The sequence below is a fragment of the Triturus cristatus genome, chromosome 8 (assembly GCF_964204655.1).
Source record: "Triturus cristatus chromosome 8, aTriCri1.1, whole genome shotgun sequence".
NCBI classification, from domain to species: domain Eukaryota; kingdom Metazoa; phylum Chordata; class Amphibia; order Caudata; family Salamandridae; genus Triturus; species Triturus cristatus.
The window spans coordinates 1,199,625,452-1,199,653,032 of record NC_140591.1 but is presented as its reverse complement, the minus strand read 5'-3'; the positions used below and the strand labels follow the sequence as shown (position 1 = coordinate 1,199,653,032).

Below are 27,581 nucleotides of genomic sequence, written 5' to 3'. Positions count from 1 at the left end.
CCTTCCCAGTGGGCCCTGAAGAAACTCCATGGAAGACAAAAGGTTGGAGAGTCACCTCATCTTTGGATGCCCATGAACCAGGATACCTACACCAGGGGTGCATAGGTGCAAAGTGACGTCGGAAACTGCCGTAGACCACAATGGAGGACTTCAGTGAAGATGCCACCGTTTAGACCCTATGCCCTTAAAGGCAGTTTCCTTGACATACAGGAAGATTATCAATAACATGCCGGACTGCCTCGCCTCACTCAGAGAGGCTTGGATGGTTGATGTGGGACCCCTGGATGATGAAGAGTGGAGTGAGGCGTTGCAGAGACCCAGGGAGATAACTATTAGAGCCTGATTCCGTCTGGTGCAGTTGCGGATACTGCATAGATCCTACCTCTCAAGGTCAAGGGTGTTTAAAATGGGTCCTGCGGGTATAGCCGAGTGTCTCAGGAGCTGTGGTGAGGTGGGCAAGTTTTTCCATACACTCTGGTCATACCCTCATGTCCAGAGCTATTGGACCAAAACAGTTGAGATAATGGGGGAGGTAGTGGGCGCGCCCGTGCTGCTCAAGGCTAAGTGGCTACTGCTGGGAGTGCCGAAGGAAGTGAAGTGGCCCAGACATACAGAGGTCTGGCTCAAAATGGCCGCAAGGGTGGCTAAACGCAATCTAGCCAGGTTGTGGGGGGCGGGCATCCTACTTGAAACCAAAGAGTGGATGGAAGACCTTGACTGGGGCCAGCTGGCCAAACAGACAATATACCGCTCCTGGGGCTGTCCACACAAATCTAAAAATATATGGGGCTCATGGAAACAATATCGGGGCACGGGTGAGACAATAGGGAATGGAGAATGAGAGGCCACTACTACATAACACATAGAGAGACAATGCTCTGCGCCAGTGCTGGTTCTCCGGGAACTAACCCAAGAAGTGGGGGAATGCTCATGATGCGATGTACAAAAATGAAAGGCCCCCTGCGAGTGGCCCTGTGTTGATAAATTGCTATGCTTTTGAAGGCTTGTGTGTTTAATCAACTGCTTAATAAAAAGAAGTAAAAAAAAAAAAAAAGATGCCGCCGGCGAAGACTGTGCAAGAGTCCGGTAAAATTCAAGGGTGGATTCTTAAAGAGAAGAACTGCAAGCAGAGGGGACAGAGTCTATGCCACTCAGAGGTGACCAGGAGTCATGGAAGAGCAATGCCCACCGATGACGGAAGATACAGGAGTGATGGCGGTGACCTTGCCGATGCAGCTGTGAGGACCAGGCGACTCTGAGGAAGACCAGGATGCTATCACAAACTGTCCCACGTCGGAAGTCGAGAACCAAGGGATCGGTGTCCGGCGGGAACCCCAACAAGCCTTGGCAGAAGTAATAGACATGGAAGACAATGATGTTGGAACCAGCAAGGTCCAAGGTCCAAGGGACTAACCAAGTGCAGGAGAGTCAGAGCAGGGGAGCCAACTGAAGCCAGAGAAGACCCTCATGAGGGCCCACAGGGCAAAGGAACAGGAGTCGCAAAAGGACCTCGAGCAGCTAACCAGAGATGAAAGCCCACGGAGCAAAGGATGCGGTGAGGATGCTGATCTTGGCAGGAAGAGATGCTGGATGATGGAGCTTCTTGTAGCCTGCAGAACAGCGAGACTAGGAGCTGCAGGAGTCTTCCTTGGTGCAGTCTTGGTTCCAGGCGAAGTCCAGCAAAGTCCAAGTGTCCAAATGTTCTAAGAGTGACATGGTTTTAGGCCTCATGTCTTGTCCCAGGACAAATCTGAGGACCCACCCACAGCTAAGCCCTTTTATACCCTAAGAAAGGGGTTAGGGCGACTCAGGGATCCCTCTCAGAGGAGGGGCTGGACAGAGGAGAAGATACTCCCATGTCCTTTGCCCAGTTTCACACCAGAGCGGAGCCAAGGGCTCCCAGAACTGGTTCCATCTAGAGTAAGCAAGGAGGACACCAAATGTGCCCTTTAAAGCAGTCTGGAGGTGGTGGCAAGCGCCCCCACCCCAGCCCAATACATAAGTCCTGTCTGGGTCATACCTCCAGGTCACAGGAAAACTATTTTTATACCTCCCCCTGCTCGAGCTCAGCTCAGCAGCAGGATGGCAGAATTATGCCTGTGGTGAGCAGCAGCACTAACTTGCTGGCAGACCCTGGAAGGCTGTTACGGGAGCACTGGGGGCTTCCAGGAGGAGCTCCCTAGTGCATGGAATCTTACCTCCAACACCGGTAACAATGTTGAGGCAAGATTCCAACATGTTGAAACCAAACATGCCCAGGTTCGGCACATCCACTACATAGTTAGTCATCGTGTAATGATGTATTGACACTATATGTATCAAAATGGGTAACCACACTTACAAAGCCTGGAGAATCCACTCTGGGGTTTGTAGGGGTGTCCTGCTAATGCAGGGTCACTCTCACACTTATAACCCAGCACCCTGCCTTCAAGATTTAAAGGCCTGTCTTAAGGGTGACTTATAGGTTTTAAGTGTAGTGACCTCAGATGTAAGAAAACATATATCTGTCGTAATTGGTGCTAACACCAGCTTAGACAGGCTGCAATGGCAGGCCTGTAGTCACAGTTTAAGTGGTCCTCATGGGTGGCACAATACATGCTGCAGCCCATGGGAGACCCCTGATGTACCTATGCCCTGGATACCTCAGTACCATATTATAGGGAATTATAGGGGTACACTAGTAGCCAATTGTGGAGGTACAGAAGTACTTACAATTGTCAAATTTAGGGAGGAAGCACAGTGACTGGAGTCCTAATTAGCAGGATCCCAGTCAGACTAGACAAAAACAAACTGACACCAGGCAAAAAGTGGGAGTAACCATGCTAGAATGATCCTACCTTTGTACAATATTATCTGTGCAAGATTGAAATAGTTTACAGGTATTGATGTCCCTCCCACCTGTTTTCAACTAAAGTAATAGTTGTGCATCTTTCGGGTCAAGTGTAACAGACACATTTTAAATATATTCTTTTAAAAAACGTCTCTGTTTCTAAATACTTGCTCCAACAAAGAGAACTCATTACGGGTTGCAGCTGTTTCATCATTTCTCCAACCCGCATTTTAGTAGTGAAAAATTTAAAACTATTGAGTTTTATTGATTTGCAGATCATGTCACATGTCACTGCATAATTGATTTTGACTTTGAATGAATGAAGAATCTGCGGTCGTCTAAATAATTTTTTACTGAAAAACATTGAAACAACTCTATGATAGAGCAGGGTTTCTTAAATCTGAATCTCTTGGTAAGTTCATCAGAAAAGTTTTCCCACTGGTCATATGTTATGTTATGTTATAGCTATTTCTAAAGCGCGGCAATTACCCTAGTGTGTCCTGGCGCTAACCAATATACTCTAAGAAATAGGGAGAGGAGGCAACATTAAAGTGTGAAAAACCATGTTTTCAATCGCCTCCGAAAAGTAAGGTCAGGTGCCTTTTGCATATAAGGTGGAAGATCATTCCAAGCCTTTGCTGCACAAACTGTGAAACTTCTCCCGCTCCATGAAGACTTTTTTATTGGTGGTACTATCACTAACTTGGCTCCACAGGAGCGAAGGGTTCTTCTGGGTAGGTACCACTTCATGTGCCGTTTCAAAAAGTCTGGACCTATACCATGTAGTGCCTTGTAGACGGTGCAGAGCTCTTTGAAATGCACCAGTTTCCTAACCGGCAACCAATGCAACTTTTTAATTTCATTAGAGATGGGCAAATTTGGGGGTGCCAGTGAGCAGTCTTGCTGCCGCATTTTGCAGCAGTTGCAGTTCATTCAAAAAGCATTCCTGTATGTTTAAATGCAGGCTGTTGCAATAATCAAGTCATAATAAGTGCAGTGACTACAGTCCGCTGGCTATCTGCCGGCAAGAAGGGGAGAACTTTCTTAATCATACTAATAATAAAGAAGGTAGATGATGCCACTTCGTTGATCTGATCGCCAAAGTTAAGTTTCTCATCTATTATGTCTCCTAGGTTTTTCACCTTCCTAGCGAGAATGGGAAGAGTCCCCATTGCTTCTGGCCACCACCTCGGATTCCAGAAGCTGGGATGATTTCCAAATAGGATGACCTCGGTATTTCCTGAATTCAGGTTCAGGCAGTTTTGTGACATCCACCTCCCGATTGCTGCCATGCAATCATGGAACCTGTTGTCAGTTCCCGCTGCCTGACCTGGCCACAGGGCCACCACGATTTGTGTGTCGTCTGCATACAATGTCAGGCTGAAACCAAATGAGCCAATTAGAGAAGCCAGGGAGGAAACATATACGTTAAAGAGAGTGGGGCTAAACGAGGACCCCCGAGGCACTCACCATGGCAAGGATTTGGAATGGAATTCACCCAGTGCCACAGTTTGGGTTATGTCCATCAGAAATGATTTCAGGAGTTCAAATGCTTTGCCTTGGACCCTGCATGCCAGTAAACGGTCCATCAGAACATCATGATGGACCGTATCAAAGGCCACAGACAGGTCCAACATAATCAGAGCAGCCTTGCCTCCCTTGTCCACAGCCTCCCTTATCCCTTCCGTGGATTTTATAAGGGCGGATTCAGTGCTGTGCCCTTCTCTGAACCCATATTGAGTGAGATCTAAGACGTTGGTTTGACATAGAAAGGCGCTGAGCTGTGAGTTCATGGTTTTCTCTACCAATTTTGCAGGTAAAGGGAGGCGTGATATGGGTCAAAGATTACTAGGCTCCTGTGGGTGCAAATTGGGCTTTTTTAGCAGAGGCAATTTCGAGGTCTGCTTCCAGGATCTAGGGAAGTGCCCAGCTTCAAACATTGAATTGAACAAAGGGGTGAGCAAAAGGGCCACTGGTACCGGGACTTGTTTGATCACTGAGACTGGACAAGGATCATAAGGGGAGCCTGGAGCAGCTTCTCAGTGTCAATTGTGGACAATGGCCCGAATTTATCAAAAACCAGGGTGGGATCAGGAGCTAGTCTCCTACCCTCCATCACCTGTCCTGCTCCTCCTGGGCTTGGGTGGCTAAAGTCCAAGAACATGACCTGGCAATGTCATCACATAGTTCCTGACTTGCCTCAATTTTTGTCGGGCTTGGGGAGGCCAGACTTGAGACAGTTTTAAAAAGTTCTTTAGTAGAATTTTTTGCTAAATTAATTTTATTTGTAAACTTTTTCTTAGCATCGAATAAGAGTTGCTTATAAATGGCGAGACTTTGTCTATAGCTCTTTTTCTCCTCGTCCTTATATTCTTTCCTCCAGCTCCACTCTAGAAACTTACAGGAGTGTTTTTGTCTCCTTAGTTCTTCTGAGTACCAGGGAGCTGTAGGATGGGACCTTCTAGGGCAAAACGTCTTGACTGGGGCGAGTTTATTGCAGGCTGACTCCACCCAGGATTTGTAGTGAGAGACGGCCTCCTCTATTCCTGAGGGTATCTGACCAACAGATGCAATAAGTGCATCCTGTAGGTCCGTACTCTCGATTTTTTTTCCAGGCTCTGCTTTTAATCTGAGTCTTAGTACCCTTCTCAGTCTTGTTCTGCATGGCCAGGGTTAGTTCAAAGTGCACAGCCGCATGGTCTGTCCAAGTCAGAGGCAAGGAGCCCGTATATCGCAATTGAGGGTGGTTGGTGAAGATCCCATCCAAAGTGTGACCTGCCATATGCGTGGGGCCCGTCACCTGTTGACTTAGGTCAGCACTCTTCATCAGATCCATAAGGGCCACTGTATCTGGGTCCATCAATGTTTCTAAATAATAATTAAAATCACCAAAGATTGTGAAGGAATCAGTACAGAGCCCCTCTTCCAGCAGATTACTAATAGAGTATGGGAAAACGCTCCTAGGTCCCGGGGGTCTGTATAATAAAATGCCCTTAAACGTGTGATGATGTATAGACTGAAACTGGACTGAAATATGGACCTTTGATTGTCGACTTGAAATGTAAGACAGGAGATAACATCAGCAATGTATCTCAATCACAGTAAAACCAATATGGTATGACAGAACGACTGATAGGATGGTGTCAAAACTGTAATGGTTTTATTAACAAATTCAGTTCAGATTACAAGTAAATCAATGAGAAACTTAAAAAAAAAATACGGTCCGAGCATACATGTTTAAATGATCAAGCAGTCTGACTTTATATATGATCAAAATGAATATTCAAAATAAATGATCTTACTGCAAGCAAAATATCACCCAAGCAGGCTCCATAAAGGAACTTCCCTATTCCAAATAAAGTATTGAAAGTGGAAAGGGGAAATTCTATGATGGAGGTATCAACAACAGATGAACCTGATTTTAGGTTCAATAGAAAGAACAGTGAGTTTTCAAGCGTGAAGCTTAACACTCTAGACTTGGGCAATCAGCAGAGTCAAGAAGCAGTCTTCTCTAAGCAAATGTCAGGGCAGGGTCTGGTCTGGTATTCTGAAAAGCACACAATTAAAGCATGAAAGAAGATTTCAGAAGGCTTCTTCTTATCATCTTCCTCCGAATAAATCAATCAAAAGACAGACGACCTTGGCTGTAACATCAGGACGGCCTGCCTGGTACAGGATGGCTTCTCACACCTTCTCAGTCTCCATATCCGAGGCCAATTTTTAATTAACAGATCAGTCTTTCCTACTCTAGCAGTTGAAACAATAAATTTATTCTTACTTAAATGAGCCCATTGATCAAGCATCTTAAGTGGAGAGAAAACAAAACACTATGCAGAACATTTTACAAAATGAAAATTTGCACTTAGGCCTAGTTAAAATTAGGACAGCATTAGGGTTAAATCAGATTCTGTATGAATACAGTTTGCATGAACGATCATATGAAAAACTTATTAAAAAAGGTAAACTTTTTCTCTCACACTGAATACATTTATTATAATTCAGCTAAATATATGGGTGGCTCTCATTAAAATGAATATACAGCCACTTACTGCAATTGATTAATAAAATGCACACAATGTAATACAGTTAAACACATTAAGTATATATACGTTGCATATCAAGGGTTTGATATTAAATTACGCTGCTCCACCAGCAACACCGCATTTGCACTCCATTTCTATTGTAAGGGGAAATCCTGCTTGTGCTACACCAAGTCTATCTAAATTTCTACTGAAAGTAATTTGCGGATGATTAAGAACAATATCGACAGTAATGCCTGAAAGGGATGGGATTTTCTAGTAGTAGATGACTGTTTAAAGAATTTGTCACTGGCCCTTAGCCTACTTGAAAATGCCAGGCCCTAGTTTGATAGTGCTGACAAAATTCATTGTTTTAATTTTTTTTTTATCTTGCTTGTGCTGGAGATGGAGTTTTCCTGGTGGCAGTTGCGTAATATACAACAATGGGGTCCCCTGCAGCATTTGAAGAGAGGCTCCAGAGTCTCTCATACCTCACAAATATTCATTGACCTTGAACTGATTTGGGGCCTTTCAAAGGATCTGGGCTCTTGAATGATTCAGGACCGCCTGCACCAAAGGGGCAGCAGAGGCTTGCGTTACGCTATATGGCTAAGCAACACCTGCATTACATTATACAAATAATGCAAGTCACTTGAAACTTGCATGACCATTTAAGGAATGAGGTTGAAAGTTGAGTTCCTCTGTAAGGTCATGGATTTCCAAGGAGACTTGCAATATCCTATGAAAGGACCACAGAGGGTATCTTATTTCTAATAATACATGGTCATACCGTCGCCCTTCTCACAAAACGCTTAAAACCTTGATGGCTTGTTCCTTCAGGTGAAAGATATAGCTAGTTTGTAGACATGAAGAATAAAACCAGAATCTGTATCACAAAATGAAACACAGCAGAAAATAGTTAGTAATTTTTTACAAAAACATATTAGGATCTGTTTAATGTAAGTCAGTTAAAAAATGTTTTAGCTCAGAATGAGTAGTTACATTCAGAAAGATTCTTTCCTGTAATGAACTAAAGCATGCAAAAACAAAGATGTTGCCATAAATATCTCCTAATCACTGTTCATTTTGGAACAATCATTGGCACTGCAAAGACGTCTGAAATGTAACTGAAAGTACATTTTCAGTCACAGGAGAATTTACGCACTCAGTACTCCATTATACATACACTCTGTCACACATCCTTGTACTTATGTATTCATTTATCCACCCATTGTCATATTCTTGTATTTACCCACTCATCTATCTTCCCATGAAATGAAGGCATATAATATCTAAATATATTGAAGTATTACCTCTCCCATTTTTTAGGTTAAATCCCCAGGCAATCAAAAGGTCAGACAACAATCAACAACTCATATCAAGAACAAAACATAATATAGTGAACTCAGTGTCACTACCTAGATATAGTAAAATCTCATATTTTTATTCTTATTTTCTTAAAAACATTGTTAGATGTGTATACAACAAACAATGAACATAACATATAATGAACACAATGTGTGAGAGCAATAACATGTAAAAAGCAAATTAACAAACTCCAAAAATTATATCAATAAACGCCATGAACAAAATGATTTATATTTCTCATAAAGACAAAGACAAAAAAGGACATAAGACAGTAGGTTAACAATGGGTCTTCTACAGGCGTTTCGGCGCACATTGTGCCTTCATCAGGAGAGCCACAAAACCGTTTCCTATAAATTAAATTAAAACCATATAAAAAGTTAACTGAGACACTGAGTTTTAGGATACAAAACATTCAATGATCAACTCTCACATTACATAGCTGCAGGTGAGGATATTTCAGGCAATTACTGCAATAGAGATCGGGATATGAAGATTATTTTGTTATTGCATTATTAGTATATATTCTGTTATGAACCAGTCAACACCATATTGCTTGTTGTCTTTCTGTGGCGTGGAGATTTTGTTTGTGGAAAATATGGCATTTCTACTTCCCAAAATAAATACCCTTGCACTTTTTAAGGAAGCTAAAATAGTTGAAATCTGCTAAGCAATCAGTTATCTTTGTAAATGCTTCATTTGATGAGCACAAATATTTTTATTTGAAATTAATTGATATATTTTGCATACAGATTTTACTGTATGTAGGAAATTATAGGTGCTATTACAGTAAACTCAGCTTTAGCGCTCATGCCAACTGTAATCTTCAGTTGGTTCTTCAGAATCGTGGACCCTGGGGCTCCAAGGATAGGAGTCCAGTAGATGGAAAATGCAGTAGAATCGTATATATCACCAGAATTAAGATATCAGTCTTGGCTTGTTTCATGCATTCAAAACTTTCTTTCAACTGACATAACATGTGTTCTGTAAAAAGATCACTTCTATATAAAGGCAAAATGGCATCATAATAATTGGCCAGCTACGGTAGTCATGAAGATAAAACTCAGAGATTCTAACTGAAACCCTGGCCCTTCCAGGATCAACCATAAAGCCAGCATATTACACCAGTTAAATTCTAATCCCCATTCAGTGGTGGTTGGTGAGCCCTATGAGCAGATTCATAGTTTTGAGACTCCCTGTATCTGTATTCTCAATAGTGTCTTAGCACTTTATTTTTTAAATAATAGTTATGTCTTGATGACCTCAATTGTTGAAACCAAAGTAATACCTGGATGCATTTATTTAAGAGAAATGTGAATGACTTTATACTTCTTCGAGGTTTCTTACAGCCTACTTCATTTATTATCCTTTGTTCGAGGTAAGCCATTTTTCAAATGTATTGAATAAAATAACATTTTTGAGGCGGGTTGAGACCATTCATCGTTCTTCCTCCTTTCTTTTTGGGCAATATCTATAATAACAAATTGTCATTTTCTTTTTGCAGAGTGAAGACATTCACCTCTTAACTAAAGAGATTGAGACGGGAAAGAATGATTTGGAGAAAGTGCAAAAACTTTATGCTGAGTGCCTCATGTTGGACTGGTATCACAATGGAGAAAATGGCCTAAACCATAAGTGAGTAATTCCTTCACAATGCCATTGCTTTTTGCTACACTAGGACAATGACATCTGATTTAACGGTACATTTACACCTATTACCATGTTGGTAACAGTGGTTTCAGATCAGAACGTTTCAAATAGTGTGGGAAAATATAAAAAATAATAGATATGTGTTTTTGGCCACCTCCAAGCCTCAGAACATGAGCAAATAGAAAATTGTGCTAAGTGTACTATACCTCTAAGCAGTCTCCATGTATTGGTGACAAAATGGAAGAAGGAGTCCATAAAATGGAATGTTGTCAATCACAGGTCTTTTTGGAACAAGCATCTATGTCTTTCCTCGAAGACAAGAGCTGACATTTCCCTCTGTCACCCTGAAGTCATCAAATTAGCACACATAGGTTGTGGCTTGACAGAGAGAAAAGAAACTGAATGGCAAACTGATTTCTTCAGAACAAATACCTGGTAATCAGGAGAAACCTCTAGGACAGATGAAAAAGGATTTAAGGAAGGTATGATAAAGTTGAAGTACTGGTGGTAGGAACTGACCTGGAAGGAAAAAAGAATCAGACCATGAGGTATTTCCTAGCCATCTTGCAAAAGAGTATCTAGATGAAAAAACAGGGAAATTGAAATGGAATTTTCTGTAAATCATGGACTGTAGTTCCCCTGAGAATAAGGTGTGCCAAAAAGACTTTCTCTGAAGAACGGCCACCTCCAGACGAGTATTGCTGAATAAAACTTACTAGAACCAGGTAAGCAATGCCATAGATTAAAAGTTGGTCAAACAATTCATCATTAATTGTACCACATGTAATTAGATGACAGGCAATGTTAGCCCCACCAGTGAACATCAATACTGGAGAAGGGATGCACACCTCTTTTAAAACATACTTATCCATCTTTATCGTAATATTCCATGATTGCGTGCAAACTGGTTGAGTGCCGTGCCCAAATGGCACCTTTAAACTACAACAACTTGAAATGGGGCGTCCTCTCACCCCAGCCAGACGCACAGCTATGTTCAACCTCTGTGGCGCTATTTCATGTCTTCCTCCATTTTTTTCACCTTATTCCATTTAATCCAACTTTTTTCTCTCTTTTTAAACAGCTCGAGATTTTAGTCCACACGCTGAATAATGTGCAATTTTCCAGGCTTCTCATATTCAAATTGTGCCCATCCGGGCCTCTTATAAGAATACGACTGATGCAAGATTCATCCAAGACAGTGTTTATTGTTAAACCCAATGCATTTCGGGCTACAAACGCCCTTCGTCGGGGGTCACTATAAAAAACAATAAAACAATACCTTAATAGCCATTATTATACATATTGATTAAACAGTCATCACAAATAAAATTCAAAATTTCACGTTGCATCTCATCTTGACTGTATTTCCCCTTTTTGAGCCCCTATATAGGCAGTGCCAATACCCTCTCACTGATATCATGCCCCACCAGTGAGACATAGACGCCGGCTCCAAAGACCAGCTGGTTAGCATGGCTCAAGAACAGAAAACCTGTGGTAAAGCACAAATGAACCTTAAGAACCCCACCACTATACTGGCTGCCTGAGATTGCAGTGCCCTCCTTTAAACTGGTGTCAACCTTTTCTTTGGCTAATGTGACTTTATAGTCCTTGCTCAAACCCATGTGAGAATATGGGCTGAGAACATACCCCAGCCATCCTTGCAGTCTTGAGACCCCAAGCTCTTTCTCAAAGCCATTTGAGGATGCTGTTCCCCAGACAAAACACAAACCTGGCAATGCCTGCAAAGTTTGGGCAGGTTGTACTGCCATTACTTCAGGTGCCCTATGGCTCTCAATACAAGGTCACTGAATACCAATCTATGAGAAGCGTTACCTCTGAAGAAGTACACAAAGGCACTCTTGCACCAGATCAGTAAATGGAGAGCTCATGGAATTGAGAGAGACAGCGAAAAAGAGAGCAAGAGATACAGAGAGTATGTAAGTGAGAATGGAAAACCCCAATATTACATCTCTGAAATAAACTCCAATGAAGAGCACTTTAAGATCAAGATAAAAATGAGGTTCCTTTTAAATAATTTTTGGACCCAGCACCTTCTCAAGACCCATGTGATAGCTTAATGTTGTTCTTAAGATGTATAATTAACAACTGCATAACGGGCTTCATCAACACATTGTAATCAACTGCTGATTTAGCTGAAGCATGCAATCCTCATTCTACTCAAACTAATTCAATGAGGATCCAGAATTCTGGGCAAACTACTATCCCATCTCACTTACCCCTTATCACAAAAGTATGAGATATGGTGGCCACAACACTCCTCCCGAACCCCTGAGCTGCTATCAGTGAAGGCTTCTGACTGTGGCATGTGACTGAAACCACTGTGCTAAATGTCAGAGAAGATCTACTTGCCTTCCTGAACTAAATACACACATATGCTTATTTGACTTGATATTCGTAACCTTTGCTACCACTGAGAAATGTGCTGCTCATTTATGTGGCCAAGCCTGCAGGAATAGGAGGAACATTACCAAACTGCGCACATACTTACATCTAAAAAGTTTGGTAGGGAATATTAATCATTCTGGGGTAACTTGGTGCAGCAGCTACATTCTCACGTAGCACAGTAGGATACTTGCTTTAGAGCAGGGCTCTCCAACATTTTCTGTAGTGCGAGCTACTTCTGATCAGTGAAAATCATTGTGAGCTTTTGAAGGCCAAGAAATCTGCGCATTGTTACCAGACACCTCCACACCTAGCTTCACTGACTTTAATCCTAATGTTCATAAAGCCAGATACTATGGTCTGAACAAAATACTTTGAAGAGGGGCACTATGACAAGGCTGCTATGTGTGTCAGTGAGACTGTGGTCTTTGGGGAGGTATGGACATGTGTGTGTATGAATGGGATATATGTGTATAGGTGACTGAGATCCTGTGTCGTATGTACTTGTGGCACAGGACATACCTTTTGCCATAAGTGGCATTGTTACATGTATAACACAAACCTACAACCATTTTTTTAAATGGGAGAACTTTAAAGTGCAGGAAAGGTGTTCTGCAAAAATGTTCATAATATGAAATATTTTCTGTACTTTAGATTTCTACTACTTAAAATAATGGGTGTATTTTTCAGATATAAATATGGCACTGTGTCTGCCAGCCACTGGGAGGAAGATGCCAGCTGTGTGTTAAGGCGACACTTTGAGAAAATTAAACTGAAGGGATAACTTTATGTTTTTATGGATTCCATTAAACAAGTTATTTACATTTACTCCCATTTCCAAGAGTCCCATTTACAAACACCTTGCACCTTGCTCCCAGTGACCTTTGGACATGGTGCCATATTTATAACAGAAAAATACAGCTATTTGCTTAAATGGGAGGAATTTTAAGTGAAGAAACATGCTTCATAAACCATTAAGATGTTATTGGTTTAATTGAAAGTGGAGAAAGACGTTAAGACTTAGGGCCTAATTATGAGTTTGGCAGTGTGGGAGCGGGCCGCCATGCCACCGTCCCGCTCCCACACCGCAATACCTCAATGCCGCCCGTTCGTTTACAAGTCATTTTGTGGTCAGGCGGGCGGCATTGCGGTCCTGCGGTGGTGCAGTACAATGGCTCATCTGTGAACCTTAGAACTGTGCCGCCGTGGGACCACCAAGGCACATTCCTGCACTGCATGTGCCCCCTTCATGCACCCCCATGCATAGGGGCATGTTTCCTCACTGTCAGCAGTTTCATGGTGGGAGAACCGCCATGAAACCGTTGGCAGGGATGAAACTCGTAATATGCTTGGTGGTGCCGCAGCGGCCTCAAGATCTCAGATCCCTGGAGGTTGCGGTGGTCCAATGGAGGTCCGACCACCGTACTCATTTTTTTTTTTTTTTTGAAAACCTTTATTGTGCACATTTATGCCATCTTACAACGCACATTCACCGTCCAGGTGGCAAAGCAGTTAAATAAAGTGTACATCTCCAGAGATAAGAACACAGCCATTTAGCCGACAACCCGGAGGTCCGGCGGCATTATTCAGGATGACATGCGCGCAGAAGGGGGGGTGTGTGCGTTGTGAAGGGAGTAGGCGCGGAATGTTACGTATGTGCTTTTTAGTTTTAGAGGTGTCTCAGGTGCATGCTATCAACGGTAGAGGATGGCGCTGTGATCTAGCCCACTCCACAGCTATGCCGGCTGCCACCCAGGCCCCAAGTCAGTGACCCAGCGGACGTCACCATGTCCCCAGAATGTAGAGGCCTCCGGGTGGACAAACGCCAGCAACGACCGACCACCGTACTCATAATAGGGTGGTCAGACCGCTAGTGCAGCGGTCTCCGACTGCCACCACCACCTCCACTGTGAGTTTGGCGGTCCTATGGACCGCCAAACTCGTAATTAGGCCCTTAATGTTTTATAGAAATATTTTTCTTCACGTATTTTTTAGTAATATATATATATATATATAGCACAGTGCCTACCAGTCACTGGGAGCAAAAGGCCTTCTGCCTGTAGGACAACAGTAGGAAATGAGAGACAATTAAAATGAAGTTAATCGTTAAAGGACATTTCCATTTGAATTTTCTCACCTTTAAAAGCATTCAGAAACATCATAATGTTCTCACACTCCAATACTGAGTTGACAAGGGCTTTTATTTAATTAAAAAACCTCAGTTCTTCACCTCTGTGCCCTGGGTAATAAATCTGACTGAGCACTGCTCATTATCAGGGCCTGCTATCTGCAGCTGCTGATAATAATGTAAAGTAAACACACCCTTCCCTTAACTTTAAAAGATAAATGTGACCCTGTGCCTATTTAAAAATATTCCCAAGGCTGCAAGCTACTCTGAAGGTGTCTGGGAGCTACTAGTTGAAGACACCTGCTCTAGTGCAATGACTTACAAATGTTCTTTAAAGAAAACACAATGATAGAGACAATGACCATGCCAGTACACAAACTTTATTTGCTTCTGTGAATGTGTTAATCTGTTAATACTTTATTGGCACTTCCGACTCTAACAGAGAAGGTAGTTCTCATTTTCACATTTACAGAGCTAAACTAAACATGCTCTTCACAAATATTTAGACCAGTGATACTCAAATTACGACCCGGGGGCAGCATGTGTCCCTCTTGATCTTTAAATGTGGCCCCCTGATCACCAGCAACACTGGGCTACTGTTTACTCAACTCAACACTACCATTAAAAAGATGCTAAGCAAACCCGCAAGTATTTGTTCAAAGGTTAAATAAAGTTAAAGAAAGGAAGTAACTAGGATGTCCTGCACCACTTACCTTTATAAACACCTTCATTTTTAAAAACATCTTGTAGCAGAAGTCTAAAAGTATGATAAGAATTCTCCAGAGTTCAAAATGTGTATATCATTAACATGCAGAACCTTTTCAACTTAATGCATCAGATGATTGTGCATTGTGAAGTATTTTTCTAAAAGTGATAGTTTTCAAATATGAATTTAGTAACATTCATCATTCCCCCCACCCTGACAACAATGCCAATAGTAAACTAAGAGGTAAAGTCATTTGTTATGTGCACTCTTTGGGTGGCCAGGGTTCTTATTATACATGAAAAGCATTATAGCTTATTAAATCAAACACAGGAGAATGTTTTGTGCAGCGCACATCCTGAATTCTTGTACTACGATGTCTTCTTGTATGTGCTAATGAAGAAGACTCAGGGAAAGTGACATATAACAATTGTCTAGGATCACACAATTCATTTAAGTGGGAAAGCTGGGATTAATCCCAGGTTTTCTGGTTTCACTTTGTGCAATTCAGCCACTAGATGTATATGCTTCGCTACAGCCGATTTACCCCCAACCTCCCACCCCCAACCGTTTACTGCCAACCTGCTGGCATTAATATGGCCCTCGATCACATCAATGACCAAACATTTTGGCCCCTGGGAAAATATTTATGCGAGGACCCATGACCTAGACCAAGGCATAGTGAAAATAATTCGCACATGCTTCCAAAGGGCTCTTGTCCATGAAGAACTAAAATGAGGTATGGTAACATATCTACTAAAAATTCTAATGCTCACTATGACAAGCTAAGCAACTATAAATCAGTTTCTCAATTACGAATCCTGGTTAAAAGATGAGGAAAATGCGTAATAAGCCATTGTGTTCATTCTTTAGATAACCAATTTTGCTAAAACCTCTAAATATAAAAAAAAGCCTATTTCCAGGACTAGGTCTCCTAAACAATAACTGTTGGCTTGGTGGTGTAGTAATTGAGAGCAAACAATGTGGCCCCTAAATACATTTTAAAATTACTACAAATGGTACAAACCTTGCAGCAGATTTTATCACCAGTGCATGATGCAAAGTACTTGAGGCCTTCCATTGGCTACTTGAGGTACAAAGAATACATTTTGGGAGACTGTGTGTAGTGCAACACAGCTATTGGGTCTATATAGGAGTCCAAAAAATGTATATTGGAAACTGAGACGAATGTCATATTCTTTTGGGTCTTGGCTATAGTACAATAGCTTTTAATGTTTATCCAATCTTTGAACCAATCTCAAAGATCAAATATGGAATTCTGTATTGTAATTTTCTGCAGCACTATAGTATATTTACCATTGTTTCTGACCAGATATATTTGAATGTTGTTCTGTATAAGGAAGGAGTGTAAATAACATTTTTTCCAAAATGATTTGTTTGGATTTAAGCCAGAAATGGTTTAGGATGTTTTTTTTCTGAAATCTGGTGTAAAGGTGTGCTCCTGACGAGATGAACAGAGGGACAAACTCCTTATCAGGTAGTGTAATCTTCACAATATACATCAGAGGTTGAGCTTCTGAGAGCAACAGTATTTTTTAGAATTTGCTAGGCAAGGAATGACCACGGGAAAACTGGAAATGTTGGCTAAGTTAGTTGCACTAGGAACTGCCATTATCGCACAGTGTTTATGTATATATAAAACACTTCAAACAAAAAGGCATCTCAATCAAAAGATATCATTGACTGAAAAAGAAGAGTCTTCAGCAGTTTCCAGAATCTCTATGTAGAGACTTTAAGTTTTTTTATTTTTAAGGGCTCTGACCTATCTTTCCCAAAGTGTGCCATTGAAACAGCTAAATAAAGATTTAATAATATGGGTTCTTACCTGGAGCAGAAAGGAAAGATCTCACTACTAAAAATCTTATAGCTAGTTAGACAGTTGTTCCCACAATGCTTTGAGAAATTAAGTTATTATTTTAAATTAAATTGGTCTACCCTGAGCACACTGTAGTATTTACTTAAATCACATTTTTTTTTTAATTGAGGTCTTCACATGTTGTTCCAAAAGTCCATATTCTTTTTTTTTTAACAACACATTTTATTGAGTTTATAACACCCAGTGGGCGAACCCCAGTAATTGGTATATAGACATATGATGAAATGTAGATACAAAAGATACCGAAGAGGACCTCACCAGAGGATATGCGAAACATTCGATCCAACATCCCACCCCTCCCCCCTCCCCCCAACCCTGCACCACACTTCCCACGTGGAACAATAAATACATACACGATCACAAAACTATGTCCACTGCCACAGCCAATGAGCACATTAGATTGGTGAGTCATTGATGATTAGCCTTTCAATAGGGTCTGGATTCGCTGACTGTGAAAGGATGGATAAGTCAATACCCCGGTATTTAGCCCACTTGGTCCAAATCTTCCCATGTTTCTGCGGGCAACTCCGTGCCTGAAACACCGCCACTTCAGCCGTCATACATTTATCTAGGGCTGTTTTCTAAGCTGCCACCCCGGGGGGAGAGGAAGACTTCCAATGCTGCGCAATGTCGCGCTTGGCTATGGTGAGACCGAGGAATAGAAGGCGCCTCTTATATCTGTTTCCCCCGATGTCTTCCGTGCCATGAAGAAGTATTAGTCGAGGATCCTCCGGGAGGTCCCAGCATAACACCCGCCCCAGACAGGACAGCACCCTCGACCAAAAGTGTTGTAGTGCAGTGCAGCTCCAGACCGTGTGAAGGAAGGACCCGTCGTCAGAATTACAACGGACGCAGGTAGGGGACTGAATAGCCCCCATCTTCCAAAGGCGAAGGCGGGTGTAATATACTCTGTGAAGATACTTAAACTGAATCAACCTGTACCTAGATGAGACGGTGGCATACCTGGGGCTGGCAAGGGCCTCAGTCCAGTCATCGTCAGTGAGGGCCGGTAAATCTGCCTCCCACGCTGTCCTAGTCCGGTGTATGTGTGTCTTGGAGTGCGTTGTCAGGGTCATATATAGTTGGTGGATTTTGTGTCCTCCCAGATCCCCCATCAACAGTCTGCCCTCTAGTGGGTGGAATTTGGGTAAGGACGTAAGGTGCTTTATCAGGGGGGATAGGGCATGGCGGAGCTGAAGATACTTGTGGAACTGGGACTTGTGTAGGTCAAACTCCTCCTGCAGCCTCTGAAAGGATTTAAGCATGGGCCCGCGCATCACATCACCTAATGTAGATATTCCTATAGTATCCCATCTATGGAACCCGGTTAGAGTGGAGACGGGCCGGAGGTGCTTGCCCCGCCAAAGGGGAGTCGTGCCTGTCAGCATACCCCACCAGCCCATGGACCGGGATACACGTCTCCAGATCTGGATTACCGTACGGCAGGCCGGGGGAAGAGCCTCCAAGGATGAGTTACTGTATAAGAGATCCAATAGTGGGTATTCCGCCACTCCACCGCATAGGCCGGATCAGTCTGAGGGTTGTACCACCATTCAATAATGACTAAGAGCTGAGACGCCCAATAATACGCCCGTACGTCTGCTGCTGCAATGCCACCGCAATAGATGGATTGGATACAGGTCGCCCGGACTGCCCCTCCCCCCAGAGGAATCTATTTAGGAGCGCATAGATTTGAAGAAACCACGACGGAGGGATAGGATACGGCAAATTCTGCAGCTTATAAAGCAAGCGTGGCAGGGACACCATTTTGAGTATAGCGGACCGGCCGTATAAGGATAAGGGAAGGTGGGACCGTACCGTCGTCTCCTCACATACCGCTGGAAGCAAGGGGGCTATGTTGCGCGACCACGCCATTGTGGGACATCTAGTGATATGGACACCGAGGTATTTGAACCCCTCGTCAGCAATGACCAGCTGTGAGGCCCAGGTTTGACTCCCCTGTTCGCCGCATATGGGGAAAAGGTTCGACTTGGATGGGTTGGCATGTAGTCCTGTCGTTTCACCGAACACCCGCAAGATCTGAAGCATCCAAGCGTACCCACGCAGCCAGTGGCTCTATCGCTAAAGCGAAAAGAAGCGGAGATAGGGGGCAACCCTGTCTGGTCCCCCTGCGGATGGGGAAGGAGGGAGAACAGTAGCCGGCCACACGAATCGAGGCTGTAAGATCTGTATACAGCAATTTAACATATGCGCGAAACCGGGGCCCCAGGTTGACAGCTTCCAAAAGTTTAAAAAGGTAGGTCCAACAAAAGGTGGGCCCCAGCAACAGCATTGTGCGTGCGCCGTATGTTATGCCGGGTGGAGCGTTGCGGCATAAAGCCCGGCTGGTCTGGGTGAACGAGGTCTAGAATGCAGGTGTGGAGGCGATCAGCTAACACCTTCCCCAGTAATTTCAGCTCGAAGTTTAATAGGGATATGGGGCGGTATGAGCCCGGGGCCTCCGGAGGGTGACCCAGTTTGAGAAAAACAACAATTTCGGCATGGCGCCAGTCGGGGGCAACGCCTGGAGCAACGCGCCAAGAAGGTGGGGACTGACGGTCCCCATATGGGGGCGCAACAAATCGCAGGGGAACCCGTTGGGGCCCGGTGCACGGCCTGGGTGTGTATTGGTGAGGGCCGCCTACAGCTCCTCCAAAGAGATGGGCTTGTCGAGAACATCTCGCTGCTCATCAGAGAGGCGCTTTGGAGGGATATCTACAAGAAAAGCATCTATAAGCGGTTCAGCGAATCCCTCACAATCACTATATAGGGCAGCATAGAAATCGGCAAAGGCCTGCACCACTGCCCCCGGGGAGGCGCACATGTCGCCAGCAGGGGACCTCAATAACGGGACTTGCGTCAGGGAGACCCTTGCTTGACATAGTCTGTGGAGCATCTGACTGGATTTACCGCCCCATTGATATATCCTGTGCTGAGTTGCCAGCCAGGTATATTTGGCATTGTCCGTGAGCAGCTGGTGCAGCTGCTTGTTGGACATGGAGCAGGTTGCGGCGGGCACCGGCGTCGGAGCCCTCCTCTAACGAGGCCTGGAGAGCAAGCTGTCTATCTTCTAGGTCTGAATCTGTGCCAGGCGGCGCCGCTTTTCCCCAGTGCGATAGCTGATATCAGTCCCCTGAATCATAGGTTTAAAGGCTTCCCACAAAATTATCTGGGATTGAGTGGACCCGGTGTTGAAAGCGTAATAATCTGCCGTGGCTCGATGGAGCATCTCCTGATATCCGGAATCTCTAAGCAACGAAGGAGACATGCGCCAACGACTGGTCTGCAGGCGGAGTTTGAGCTGAATGGGTGAGTGATCGGACAAGCCATGTGGAAGGATAGAGGTATGTGACACCCGGTGCAGGTAGCTACATGGGAGGAACATGTAATCTAGACGGGAGAGGGTGGGGTGTACGGATGATGCATATGTAAATCCAGCTTCAGAGGGATGAAAGGCCCGCCATGTGTCCGCCCAACCCAATGTATGCGCCAAGATGTTAAGTTTAGGCCTAGGAGGAGGGGTGGTCGGAGGTCGTGCCCGCCACCTATCCGGGGGAGCCATTACGTCATTACAGTCCCCACCGAGGATAGTCAAACCATCAGGGAAATGCCCCCCAGAGTTGCGTTAGTCTGTCAATGAACTTCTGACCGAGAGGAGGTGGGGCGTATATGCTCCCAATTGAAATCTGTTCCCCAGCCAGGGTGCCAGAAACGGCCGTAAAGCGGCCACCCGGGTCGGACCAATGCTGAATAACTTGAAATGGGACTCTGCGGTGAATAAGTATGGCTGTACCACGTGCCCCCCTAGAGAAGCCGGAGTGATACACCGTGGCATATCCATAGCGAGAAAGACACGGGCCTTGTTACCTAGCATGTGAGTTTCTAGCAGCAGCAAGACATCAGCTGAGTAACGTTTTGCCAGGTGCAGTACAGCCCCTCTTTTAATCTTATTCAACAAGCCCCGTACATTCCAGGGCTCGATATTGAGATCTCCTAGGGGAGTGCCATTAGCTGTGTGTGTCATGAACCATCGGTGGAGTGTAGAGCAGAGGACAATGTGGACATATGGGAAATCGTGGTGAGTGCATCATAAAGAACAACTGTGAAACAAACAGCATATTCCCCTCCAGCCCCTCCCACCTCCCCCAAACCCCTATACATCCTAAAACACGGAGTACCTGTCGCGGAGGAATCTCGTCCTGACCCCCGAACGTGAAGACCCTGGAGGACTCTCCAAGGGTTACCCCCCAACATTACCCATGAGAACTCAAAACAGGGAAGGCGTGTAAGACCCGCTCCCTCCAGGGAAAGAGCTGCAGTCCCTAGCTCATAGTGGCAGGATATCCCGGCATGTAGCAACAGTCTCGGGCTGCCTCAGTCTGCAGAGTCTTTCTTATTCTGGGAGCGCCAGTTGGAACGGGATCGATGTCATCGATAAGTAGCGTCTCCACCCTGCCGGCCATTCCGATGCGAGCCTTGAGAAGAGTCAGAGGGGGCAGAGAATGTGGCTTCAGGTGGCATTGCTCATCTGTCCACGCGAATACCTCCTCCGGGGTATCAAAGAAGTACGTTTTTGAATTGTAGATGACCTTCAGACGGGCCGGGAACATGAGCGCATAGGATAGGTTCAGATCGCGCAGCCGCCGCTTGGCTGCAACAAAGGATTGACGCTGCTGCTGGGCGGTCCGGGTGTAGTCCGGGAAGGCCATGATGGGATGGGACTCAAAGACCATTTTTTCCTTATGTGTCCTGGCAAAGCGAAGAATGGCATCGCGGTCAGCGTAATTAAGAAGGCGAGCAATACCCGGTCGTGGGCGCTCCCCCGGCAACGGCTTCCTGGTCAGGGCGCGATGGGGCCTCTCAATCATGAAGCAGGAAGAGATGTCGTCTGCGGGTAGCAGCGCCTTGAGCCAGTCTGAGAGGAAGCCACCCATCGAGGATCCCTCACAACCCTCCGGAAAACCCACCAGGCGGATGTTGTTGCGGCGGGCCCGTCCTTCCGCACTCTCGGCCCTAGCCGCCAGTTCTCTAGATACCATGGCCAGCTTGTCGACCTTCTTCTGGAGGGCGGAGACAGTATCCTCCACTGTGGAGACCCTCGTCTCAGCCTCGGTGATTCGATCGACTGCCTTCCGGAGGTCCTGGCGGAGGAACGACACTTCGGACCTCACCGCACCGATCTGGGCCTCAAGGGCGATTTGTGACTGATTGATGGCCTCCAGGAGTGTCACCGTGTCTGATGAGACGCCCTCCACGGTACCTTTACCCACTGGGGTGGCTGTGGTGTATTGGTCGATGACGGGTTGTTTGGGTGCCACCACACCGGGGTTGCCCTTGCCCATGATGGTGTGGGGGGTCTGCTCCAGAACAGTCAGTGCCACAGCCAGAGGTAGAGATAAAGGGGGGAGCGGTAGGGTACACCACCTACCAAAGGGCGGGGCAGAGCGCCACGACCGTGTCCTCAGCCCGGACGCCCAATCCCAGGCGGCGCGGACAGGTATCGCCTCAAAGAGCCCCCGGGCAGCCGTTAGTCTGGGGGGAGGAAGCTGGCTGGCACGGGCCGACTCGCCCGTCCAAATCCGCCCCGACCAGCGGAGCCCTCCGTCCTCCTCAGGGGGTCAGGCGCGTGGGGTAGCAGTAGATGGGCGCAATGGGCGCCAGAGTCTAGCCCTACAGGTCCCCCGCCCAGCTCACCGCAATGAAGTAGTGCACAGGAGTCCTCAGGCAGAGCCGCAGTCCACAGCAGTCTGGAGGTCCGCAGGGCCCCACTGGTAAAATCTAGACCCAGGGTAGGCCTCACCAGGCCCAAAGCCTCTGCAGCAGGGGATCGGAGGCAGACACAGCCGGTGGAGGGGCGCCGCGATGGTAGTGCGCCCCCCGCCGCCTCTCAGGACCGGGACTCGATCCACAGCTACAAGGGGGCCGCCGGGCAGGATGGTGTCAGCCCCAGCCGCGTTGCCTGTGAAGCGTGGCTGCTGCAGCTCGGCCACAGCCGCCCGCTGATGTGTGCGTGGTCTCCGCCGGTTTGGCAAGTCGCGGGTGTGGCGCCCGAATCGGGCTCCCTGCTGCCTCTAAAGCACCTCAGCACGATCGCCGCGTGCCCGCGTGCAATCCGCTCACCCAAGCCAAGTGTCTGGGACCAGGATTATGGCGGAGGATGTCCCTGGAAGGAGCGAACTGCGGAGCTGTATGGAGACGCGTCCGCCATGTTCGGCTCACAGCCACGCCCTAAAAGTCAATATTCTTTATTTCAGATTATTCAGGTTGTGTTTCCACAGCTTGCTGAAGTACAATTTTCACAAATGAAAAACAGCCAACACGTGTTTCGTCGTGTGTATTTACACACAATTGACTTCTTCAGGGCTGATAAGGTTAATAAACTAATCCACACGGACGAGTCCTCCTAGAAAACACCAGTACATGGGTACCTTCTGTAAGATTACAGTAGGTGTACGCCAGCGGTTTGGATTCTCGGATGAGGAACCTCGTTAGTTACGGTCATGAATGCGTGATCGTTGGATAACCTACTGTAATCTTTACTGTTCTGGAAGAATGGAGATGCACCCATTCTAAGACAGAAGGGGGACAGCATCTTAACATATCAGACTATAGTGCGTGGAAAATTGAATACAGTGATTTAAATAGATTGACTATTTACCAGGACCTTACGTGCAAGGATTAGATTCAGCAAGTGAATGAACTGGTGTTTTCTAGGAGGACTCGTCTGTGTGGATTAGTTTATTAACCTTATCAGCCCTGAAGAAGTCAATTGTGTGTTAATACGCACGACGAAACACGTGTTGGCTGTTATTCATTTGTGAAAATTGTACGTCCGCATGTTGTGGAAACACAACCTGAATAATCTGAAATAAATAATATGGACTTTTGGAACAACATGTGAAGACCTCAATTAAATTTTGGGGGGATCTAAGTAAACATTACAGTGTGCTCAGGGTAGACCATTTGATTTTGATTCATCCCCTTTGTATGAGGATTTATGAGGTTGAATTCGTGACCGACCTCTCTCCTTTTGGAGCACCAATATAGATTGTACGTCTGTATTACTACAGCCTGATACGTCTGTTGAGCGCCCGTTCTCCTGTTTCTATACCTGGTTACCAATTAGTTTTTTAGTTTATTATTTTAAATGTAGCTATCTTGTGCTCTTGTTCTTTGGACAGGCAATTCTGGAAGGAAATAGGTGCTAGAATCAACCATGAGTGTTTCCATACACACTGCAGAATCTGTTCTTTACAACAAAATACTCTGTAGATAAATATATCTTTATCTGAGTGATATTCCTAGACCGATATTCTGCTAATTGATGAGGTGAAATGGTTGTAATGTTTTAATGCATATTGGCATTTTTTCTTTGTTTTTCCCCTTCCTACCGTCTTTTCTTCCCTCTTTATTGTACCGTGAATTGGGGATTACATTTAAGAAGATTTAAGCTTTGTATTTCATTTGCTGACTTCAGGCCCCTAAAAAACGCAGGTTGATCATCGTTATGGAAACTAGTATGCACCACCATTGTCAGGCCTGATATTGATGGCTGCTAACTTGCACGTGTTACTTCGAATTTCAGGCAAACGTCACATATTCAACATAGGCAGACGCAAAGGCCCCACTCATCAGTGGAATACCCATCAACATCACCATGTGTTCATCGTCGTAAATTACACATTCTCGCCTCAAGCATGTCATTGCAAAAGAAGAAAGCCCTGCATGCAGGTAAGTCTCTAATATTCAGCTTATTAAATATTATATTTACCAAAGTCACAGTTTGTTTGTAAACTGAAACTCTATCTTGAAGAAAATGTCAATGTATTGATAACAAGATGATTTGGGGATCTACAAGGGTATAATGAACTTCTATATGTGGCTTTTGAGTTTATGCAATATTATGGTGCCACGGGAGTGTTTGTGGTACATTTGTGGAAAAAAGAATTCCCTGCAGACATCCGATAGAAATATTGTTTATACATTTGAATTTGTTTTTCTGTAGTGCTGATAGTGTTAGTAGGGATTTGGAGTTGAGAATGCCAGACAGCACAGTGAATACCTAAACCTGCAGCCAGTCACTTGAACCAGATTGGTCATTGGTAATACAGAACAAAAACCTGTAGTAACAGGTTTTTTTTGTTGAGGAGTGTCTAATCTCTGAGCATTGCGTTCAATTCGGGTGTGTAAATCAAGCAAGTTCCAGAAGTAGTAGCTTTGCACATGCAGTGTGCGCCTGACAAGCACATATATCTTGCTGGTTGTATGTAAGAATGTTTTGATTGGCCAGCTTTCAGCATCTGGTAGTCATGGCACCATTAGATTAGAAAGTTTAGGGGCTGCTTGCCCACGAAGGTCCATGTGCACAAGGCATACGGGGTTGAAATTGGCCTTTAATTTTATTTGGAGCCAGTAGAGAGATTCATATCCATAATGTGGATCATTAGTTTGAGGCCTAAGAGGAGGCAGGCTACATTATGTCTTTGGATGCTGTCCACCATCTTTGCAGGTGGACTCTCACAGATACCATGACAGTAGTTGATCCTGGTGATGACTCTGTAGTGGATCCTGGTGATTACTCAAGCTACCTCAAGTTCAATCTTTGGAGGCAGGCTAAGCAGAGGCAAGATTTCATATTGAGTACATTGATGGTAATACACATTGTTAGGGATATTGTTCATCTGGTGTTATAATATTTTGGCATTTAAAGTGGCTCCCAAGTGCCAGATCTTTTGAATAGGAGATGGTGGAGGAACAGGTTGGGAGGTCTGTTGGAAGTATGACATGGTCTACATAGTAAACCTCAGTGTTTGAGGCTTTAAGGCATAACCACTTGTGGTTTGTCCAATTGTTCATACGTGCTAGGCATGGTTTTAGTGTGTTTTGCAATAAACAGAATTAGACTGAACAGGTCAGAAAACTGACTATGTGTCATTGTAAATGTTTCTGCTGCTTTTTGCCACTAGGACCCTTCTTATGAGTAGCAGTATTCCACCCAGAGCCATAACTCCGGGTTTAGTTCTGCTGCTCACTATTCTGAGTGGCCCGGGTCTAAAAGTTCCAGGTCTGCAAACTCTGGATAAAATATATCCTGGCCTACAAGCACAGGCTGGTTTCACCAGGTGCAGGGGTGCATCTGGTGAAACACTGCAACAACTGAGGGCATGAACACATCATGGTATCCATTTACCCCCCTACAGCATCATGGGGAGAGCATACAATGCTCTCCTTAGTCTGGCCCTGGGCCCCTCATCCCTTGTCCTTTTCTGAAAGCAGGACGGCTGTGGGCCAATGACAGAGCCCTGAACTATGTATACTCTTCTCTGTTCTACCCCCCTGCTCAGAGCACCACACGGGGGGGGGGGGCAGAATAACGTACCCCTAGAGTGCCCCTACCCTACCCTAACTCCTGACCCCACCATTGACCCAAACCTGCCTTCGCACTTACTCTAGCCACCAGCTCAGACAGGTGGAGACTGACGGTGTTTTTTCTCCAGAATCCATTAAACTCTCGCTGAAAAGGACCTGCATTCCTGGGCCCGTGTGGTTATTACTAATTTTGTGGAAAAAACCTTGTAATGAGTGGGTTTTAGTGTGGGGATACTAGCCACTATCACAAATTCTGGGCCTTTGATATCCCGCCACCAAAATCTACCCAACTATTAAGGGCCTAAGAGTTTCATTATGGTTGGAACATGTATTGTTTTTTTTCTCTTAGGATTTTTTCTATAACAGTTATGGTATTGTGAAGCTTCAAAAACTAGATAATATACGTATTATTGCTTACCACTGCTATCCCCTTACAGACCGGGATCATGCAAGAATGTTTGCATCCTTAGGCAAAATAACATTTAGCCGCCCTTTAGTGAGCAGGAAAGTCACCTTTCAGCTTGTAGTGGCTCCTGCTTGTGGTGCCTTCTAGATTGCCTAACATTTACTTGAACTGAAAAAGACCTCTTTTTTGTGTTCTTTCACCCTTGTGAATTGCAGCACACCCATAAAAAGCCTTTTGCAACTCCAAACATTTGCCTGTTACTTGACCAATTAGTGCTGAGTTTGTATGGAAGATAGCATTTACAGCCCTCAAAATACCTGGGATTGCATATTTCAAGCAATTCAGACCATGCTGGGAGAGCAGGACTAGTGCCTGGATGTAGTACTGAAGTCCTCAGGTAACAGCGGCACAAGACACTCATCTCACGGGCCTTCATTTTGCTAGAAGTACCCAGATCACATTTAGGAAACCCTACATTTGCAAAAGAACACTATGACTAGATTTACTAAGCACACCAGGTAAAATCTGCAAGTTCACAATATCATCTTCTTTTGCACTAAAGGAATCATTAATTAAAGACCCTATTCTGATGTCTTAGGTTGTGAAATGTTTTTCGTTGCATCTTTAGTAATATCGCACCGCAGGAAAAAATTGACAGAAAGAGCTTCAGTCTTACTGGGTCGGTCAGGACATGGCCACACTCAAAGACATTATGGGGCAGATTTACAAGAACTGGCGCATCTCTGCATATTATCAGAGATGCGTGAGTGAATTTGCGTCACGTAAATAAACCCCTGCGCCACCATGGATG

General features: G+C 44.8%; 1 protein-coding gene across 2 annotated transcripts in view; it reads left to right on the top strand.

Annotated features, from left to right (window-relative positions):
* Positions 1 to 27,581, top strand: part of VWA3B (von Willebrand factor A domain containing 3B) — a 983,684-nt gene that overhangs the window by 434,683 nt on the left and 521,420 nt on the right. For both annotated transcript variants that reach the window (XM_085622889.1, XM_085622888.1), the window contains 2 exons: positions 9,719 to 9,849; positions 24,581 to 24,726. In XM_085622889.1, the coding sequence (XP_085479015.1) occupies positions 9,719 to 9,849; positions 24,581 to 24,726 (277 nt within the window). The remainder of the gene's footprint in view (positions 1 to 9,718; positions 9,850 to 24,580; positions 24,727 to 27,581) is intronic.